Below are 6976 nucleotides of genomic sequence, written 5' to 3'. Positions count from 1 at the left end.
TGCTTTAATTATGTTCAATTTGTAACAATGAAAATACATCCTGCATATCAGGTATTTACATTATGATGCATAACAGTAGCACAATTACAGTTATGAAGTAGCAACGAAAATAATTTTATGGTTGGGGGTTACCACAACATGAGGAACTGTATTAAGGGGTTGCGGCATTAGGAAGGTTGAGAACCACTGTTCTAGGAAGGCCCAAAGGCCCTCAGAGTCTGTAATATCTCCAGACTTGCCTTAAGGGGGACCCCTTCTCCTGCGTACTGTCCCCATCCCTGGGTGAAAGCTTTAGCCCACTACCTTAAGGCTCCGTGAGATGTCACAGGGCCGCATCCCACTCACTGCCAGATGCACGATCTGCTGTCGGGTGTCCAGGGGCAGCGGCCGGCCGTTCACAAAGAGGCCCCCCAGCTGATTCACACTGCTGATCCCTGGGCATGAGAAGGAGGCATCCACAAACCATGTCTCCCCTCACTACAGCCCACCCTGTGGCATGAAGGGCCCTCCAGCCTGGCTTCCCCCCAGGGGATTGCTCCCCTTCTGCTCCTGGGGTCCCCCAAACATGCCTCTTTCTTGGGAGCTGGCTCATGGGTGAGACTTTGCTCTGTGACCCCCATGATCTAAGGGAAACAGGGTGGAGCAGGGAGGGAGTAAGTGGACAAAGCTTCCCCTGAACACTGGCCAAGGGCAGGTGAAACCACGTGGATGGAAGCAGAGCTCATAGATATCCCCTCCCTCCTTACGCCACCCTGTTCTTCCCACTTCTCCCAGGAGTTTTACCGTCCTGTGGCATGCTCCAGGCTGACCTCTTCACAGAGGGCAGGAAGGGGGAAGACTGGGGAGGGGAGTTCCTCCGGGGATCTCCTTCCTTGGTCTTGGGGCTGGGCCTGCAATAATCGGGGGTGATTTGGGGTGAAGTCTCTTGCTTAGAATGGTCTTAGGATCTAGTATATTGTGATGAGGGGTCATGTTTCTAAAATTTGCCAGTAGGTTAGCTAAGCAAATTCAAATTTTCTTTACTTAAACGCCTCTGTGATGAAGTAAAACATCACAGGGCCAACAGAGGACTGAGTTTTTCTGGATGTCCTAGTAAGGGTCTGGGAGGAGGGGGGCTCTCATTTCTCACATGTCCGTGTACAGGGAGGTGGAAAGGGATAATGCCTGCAAATGTTCAGGCTTCTCTTTTTCCAAATAGACAACTGTCATCTCTGACCCCTCACTAGCCTTCTCAGCCCTGGGTGATGCACTTGGGCCAAACCCAAACTTAGGATACTCTGCCCAGCCAGAAGAGGGCCTCAGTGACCCAAGATCCCAGCTGCCAAATATCTGAGGCTGGAGACCAGGTTCAAGGCTCTGCCTTCGCTTTTGGGCAGCTCCTGAAGTTAGGTTCCCCCAAACCACCAGCCAGAAAGCTTCCTTCCGGACACTTTAGGGCAGGTCTTGCTCCTGTTTGTTAGACTCTCCAGGGAGATCTGGGAAGCATGGGGCTAGCTCTACCCCCAGGCATTGAGGTTCTGGTCTCACATGTTGGAAACAGAGATAAATAAGCCCCAAGTCCTGGCTTCTTCTGGAAGACACATCTCTTGGCCGTTTCTAACTTGCTGGAATTGCTGGTTCCTGTTAACTCAGGGGAGTTCTAGATCCCATAGTGAAGCTTCACTCTTCAGAGACCAACTCTGGCATCAGACACTCATTCACTCCACTAACATGTACCGAAGGCATGTAGAAGGGAGGGAGTGAGAAGCAGGAGAGAACAGTTTGCTACCAACATAGGAGCACAAGCAAGGAACACAGGGCATGGGCCCCACGTCTTTCTTGCTTTTATGAGCAAGTAACTGGAGTGGAAGCCACCTCCTTTCATGCCTGGAACCCTGGCAGGGATGGCGGTCACTGCAGAGAATAGCCTTGGCTTAGAACTTTCCTGTAATAACCACGTCAGTTAAATAATCTGCAATTATGTACTGAACAAGGTGTTAATCACGGGCATATTGCTGGTTGTTCAGGATGAAGGGAATCAAAAGAAAAGGGGCAAGGTTTTTGCCCCCCAAGAGATTACAATGCAGCTGAGGGAGGAGACTAGCACGGGTAAAAGAATGCACTTGCGGAGGGTATGGAATCGGAGCTACTTTTTAATTTCAGTAACTACGTTGGCTTTTACTCACTCCTCTCTGGGCAGAGACACATTCCCCTTCAAACTCTTATTTTCAGAAAGTCAGGGAGGAAGGCAAAAGCTTTTCCAAAAATAAAACTGAGGTTCCCACAAGTCAGGAGCTACCCAGGGAGTTAAATTCAAGAAGGTTTGGAAGCCAGTTCCTCACCCAAAGCGGAAATTCCCAGCTATCTTCTCTGCCCCCCATACCTGCTTCAAGTCTGTGTAATTGCTACCAACGCAATGGAGAGAGGAGAGCCAAGCTGGGAGTGGGAAGGGCTCTGCCAGGATCGAGGGGTAGGAGCTCAGAATACCAGCCAAACCCTAAATCCTTGATAGGATTGTGTCCTCACTCAGTGACCAGAGCCCAGAGGAGCTGTGGGGACTCAGGTTCAATATCCACACCTAAAAGCATCATACCCAAACTCCCGGAAACTCCATTCCCAGCAGCCACACCACACATCCCAGCATTCACATTAACTGTCTGATGAAAGAACTGGAGCTGACCAGATGGGAAAGCAGGGTCGGGGGTTGAAGGGGCAGGAGGCTGGGTGGGTAAAGACAAAGGAGGAGAGAAGTTGACTTGGCCACACAAAGACATGGAGACAGCATGGGAGGCAGAGCAGACAATGAGCCTGCAGGGAGCTACCTGCCGGTGGCAATGAGGTGGGAGCTTCAGTGGGAGGTTCTCAGTCTCCTGTGCAGGCGCCCGAGACCCCGCAGGCTGCAGGGGTGGTGGTGGTCTGGTCCAGGTGGCAGCCTCCACTCTGCTGCTGAGTCAGTCCTGCCAGGGGTCCAGAGGTACAGAGAGCCTGTGCTCAGGAGCAGAGGGCAGCCTTCTGGGAGCAGCCAGTGATGTCACAGGGCCATGAGCAGAGGAGGAGGGAGGTGTGCATGGGGCTGACTGACACCAACCCTGAGGCAGGGCAAACGACAGCCAGTGACCCACTGTGTCCTTCCGTGGGGAGCCATCAGAGCCTACTCTGTGTCCAGCTGCCAGCCTGAAGCAGGTCCAGAGCCACCCTCATGCAGGCCCCCAGACTCTGAGTGCACCCACTCAGGGGCCAGGACTCCTGAAGGGATTGGGAAATATGGAATATGGGGAATTTCAGACCGTGTCTCCCAGGCTTCGAATGCACAGAAGCCCAAAGTTACTTCCAAAACTACAAAGACACATCTTCCCAGCTAGAATGCACATACCTGGATGTTTGGGTCAACTCCTGGGTCTTTGTGTGTATTAGTATAAAATACAAATGGGTATAGAGACTGATGCCTAAACACTGGCCAAGTGGGCTCCTAAACCTTGGAGAGAATGGGGGTGCTTGGAGAAGAGTGTGTGTCACATGGCACCAGTTCTCTCCCCAGAGTGTCCTCGCCAATTCTCCAATTGGCTCCTTGACTGAGGTAACACCATGGGTGCGTTCTTGCCTGGAAGTAGGGGGACCCTGGACTTCAGAACACTGGCAGCAGCGGTGGGGCTGGGACTGAGCCTCTGAAGGTAGTTAGGATGCGGGGTGGGGAGGGTGTATGAGCAGGTGTGCAGCCTGGTTTTCATTCTTCCATTTCCAGGTGTAATCAGGCTCCATTCCACTAGAAACTTGGTGCTTTTAGACTCCAAGTTACGAAGGACCCTCCTGTTCCCGAAGAGAACACCACAGGTTGCCTGGATCATTGTTGGGGTGGAGGCACCCAGTAGCTGGTGGTCCGTGTGGAGTGGGAGGCTGGTAGCGAAACAGCCCCCAGTGCACGGGAGCTTTGCTGCCATCACAACAAAGCTTGGGCAGGTCACTTGTGAAGGAACCAACATGGAAAGCCATTTGGGTCCGTGCCATACCTTGGGTTCTGTGAAACCCTCCCCGAAGTCAGGTTGAGAGGAAGCAGGGTGTGAGGCAGTGAGACTCAGTGTGGGGGGGGGGGGTGGATGTTGTAAATTCAGCTTGATCCTAAGGCTGGGATCAAAGCAAGGCCGACCACCAACAAAACAGAAAGACAACCAACAGAGTGGGAGAAGATATTTGCAAACAACAGCTCTGACGAGGGGTTCCTATAACATCCAAAATATATGAAGAACTCATACAACTCAAAGCAAGGCCGACCACCAACAAAACAGAAAGACAACCAACAGAGTGGGAGAAGATATTTGCAAACAACAGCTCTGACGAGGGGTTCCTATAACATCCAAAATATATGAAGAACTCATACAACTCAAAGCAAGGCCGAAGGTATCACAGAAGTGGATTTTCTGCCTTACCCCTACGGGGACTCCCCTCCTCTTCCAGCCTCAGGCTGGTCCAGAGCCCTGGGGCACGGAGACTGCACCAGTGGTTTCAGCACCATGGGCAGACAGCACATGCCTCCTGCCTGTGGAGCCCCTTCAGTCCCAGGGTGGCTGGGACTGCTGGTCACTCCACTCAACCATTCTGGGTGAGAGGGGGCCCCAAGGAAGCACATGGCAGCCTGCTCTGAGTCTTCCTTTCCTGCCTCATCCCTCTCCCCTCCATCTGCCCCTGCCTCTGGGGGTACAAGGCTCCCTGTCCTGACCTGCTATTCCCACAGACAGCTGCATGAGGGTGGAGAGAGGGGTACCAGGGGGAGAAGGGACAAGCCCTGGCAGATGGTGGTGGCAGCGATTTCCCCCACAAACTACCCTCTCCCCCCGCCTTTACAATGCACTCTTGGGTCTGAACAAACAGAGGCTTTCCACCCAGAGGTGATGGAGGGGAGGGGAAAGAGAGGAAGGGCCCTGGCAGGGGGGCCTAGCCAGCCCAAACGCTCAGCCGCTCAGCCCTCTGCCCAGTGCGCCAGACTGTTTGAGGAGCAAATATCTGCTTTCACTGTCTGATCCTCTCAACCGCCCCCACCAGGTTTGGGGCTAATTGTCCCTCATTAGCTGGGCCCAGGCCCCAGGCTGCCGCCAGCCCCCGCCATCTGCTCACAATTATACATTAACTCAGAGGCCTTGCCAAGCGCCAGCCAGGCTGTGCGCCCCTCTCTGGGGCAGCCATGGCCATTCCAGCCTGTCCTTCACCCTGAGGTAGAGCCCTGACGGCTGGCTTCTTCTGCCCTTGGGAGCCTCTAGTATAAAGGCCCTTGGCTGTGGGAAAAGAAGTGCCCTCGGGAGAGGCGGCTGGAGGTCCCCAGCTCTCCTCCTGGGGCCAGAAGACAAGACAAGCCCATGCGTAAAGCTGGAGAGAGCAGGGCGCACCGGCGCGGGGACCCTGCCGGCTCTGTCTGACACCTCACCTCGGAGTTTGGATACTCACTAGGGGAGGTGACACACGTCTCAGGCTATTTCTCCCCCTTCCTCTGGCGCCTCTCAGCAGGCTGTGTGCCCCAGCTCCCAGCCTCCCTCTCTCCAGAGAGCTCCCATCTCACTCCGGTCCTCTGCTTTCCAGAGCGCACCACTCCCGTCTCCAAAACCACTCTCCGGCAGCCCGTGCCTCCCAGTTTAAAGTCATATTTGTTTCCTTGCTGCAAAAACATGGGGAGTCTCCAATGCCCCTGGGTATTTCTAAACTTGGCGCTGAAGTTGCAACCCCCACCCCCATTGCTTTATGCAGACACCCCACTCTCCCAGCCCGGCCCCTGCTCTAACACCAGCAAATCGCTGCGCTTTTCGGCTCAGCTTCTATAACGCTGGCTGCCAGCTCCCTCTGAACGTGCCAGGGAAGGAGTAAAGAGCAAGTCCTCCATCTGTGGCTTTGAACTGGGCGCTCAGAAAAAGCTCCCCATTCCCCCCCCCCCTCTTTCCCCATGAGCCCCTCACCTCTGAGCTCAACCCTGCCCCGTGTTGGTGGGGTGGTGAGTCGGCACTCCCTTGGACAACCCCCAGCAGAGCTGCGAAAGGCAGCGGTCAGAGCGGAGGGCCCAAGGAGACCTGGAGAAGATACCCATGGTGATGGGGAGGGCAGGGTGGGTAGAGCCCAGCCCGCAGCCGCCAGGGCCGGCACTGCGCACTGCGCACTGCGTGCCTCGGAGCACAGCAGACCAGGGCGGTCAGACGCGGCTCCGTGAGCCACCTGTGGCGAGGGCCTCCTTGCGTCCGCGTGAGCACCAGCCCTGCCAGTGTGAGGGTGGTGATGCGTCCTAGCTGGTGTTTTCACACCCAACCAGTAAGGGAAGCCTGAAGTTCAATCTTTTCCCTGGGGACTGCCAGCTCTGCGCTCTCCAAGGCTTTCCCGACCCCCTACCCCATTTTGCATGGGGTGGAGGATCTGAGGAACGGATAGCAGCAGTCCATGTTGAAAACATACTTTATTTTGATAACCTTTATTTTTCCCGGGCAGTCTTAGATGTACAGAGAAATTTCAAAGACAGTAGAGAGTTCTCATACACCCTCCACCCAGGCTCCCCTATTATTAACATATGACAGTAGAATTGTACATCTGTTGTAGTTAATAAACCAATATTGATATTGCTATTAACTGAAGTGCACACCTTTTCAGATTTCCTCCACTCTGCCCTAACGTCCTCTTGCCCTCTTTCTGTCCCAGGATCCCATTCAGGGGCACCAGGTGGCATGTAGTCATCATGTCTTCTTAGGGTCCTCTCTCTTGGCTGTGACACTTTCTCAGACTCTCCTTGTTGTTGATAACTTGGACAATTTTGAGGAGTCAGGTATTTTGTAGACAATTGGGACTGTCTCATGATTAGACTGGGCTTCTGGCTTTGGGGGAAGAAGACCAAATAAAGGATACAGGTGAGGAGCATGAAGTGTGCACGCAGGCAGCATGACTTATCTCTGTTGGTGTTGAGCCTGATCATCTCTAAAGTGGTGCTTATTGGGTTTCTCCACTGAAGCTACTTCCCCCCTCACTCCGCCCC

General features: G+C 54.0%; 1 protein-coding gene across 1 annotated transcript in view; it reads right to left on the bottom strand.

The window, feature by feature from the left end:
- The window catches only part of PAX4 (paired box 4), a 5306-nt gene extending 4097 nt beyond the window's left edge, over positions 1 to 1209 (bottom strand). Inside the window, exons 1-3 of the mRNA XM_006771417.1 lie at positions 1130 to 1209; positions 784 to 890; positions 304 to 434 (exon numbers count right to left, since the gene is read on the bottom strand). Coding sequence (XP_006771480.1) covers positions 304 to 434; positions 784 to 890; positions 1130 to 1209 — 318 coding nt within the window. The remainder of the gene's footprint in view (positions 1 to 303; positions 435 to 783; positions 891 to 1129) is intronic.
- Positions 1210 to 6976: the final 5767 nt, after the last annotated feature.

Source organism: Myotis davidii, unplaced genomic scaffold (genome assembly GCF_000327345.1).
Source record: "Myotis davidii unplaced genomic scaffold, ASM32734v1 scaffold705, whole genome shotgun sequence".
NCBI lineage: Eukaryota > Metazoa > Chordata > Mammalia > Chiroptera > Vespertilionidae > Myotis > Myotis davidii.
The sequence above is the reverse complement of the archived record's forward strand: the minus strand, read 5'-3'. Positions and strand labels throughout refer to the sequence as shown.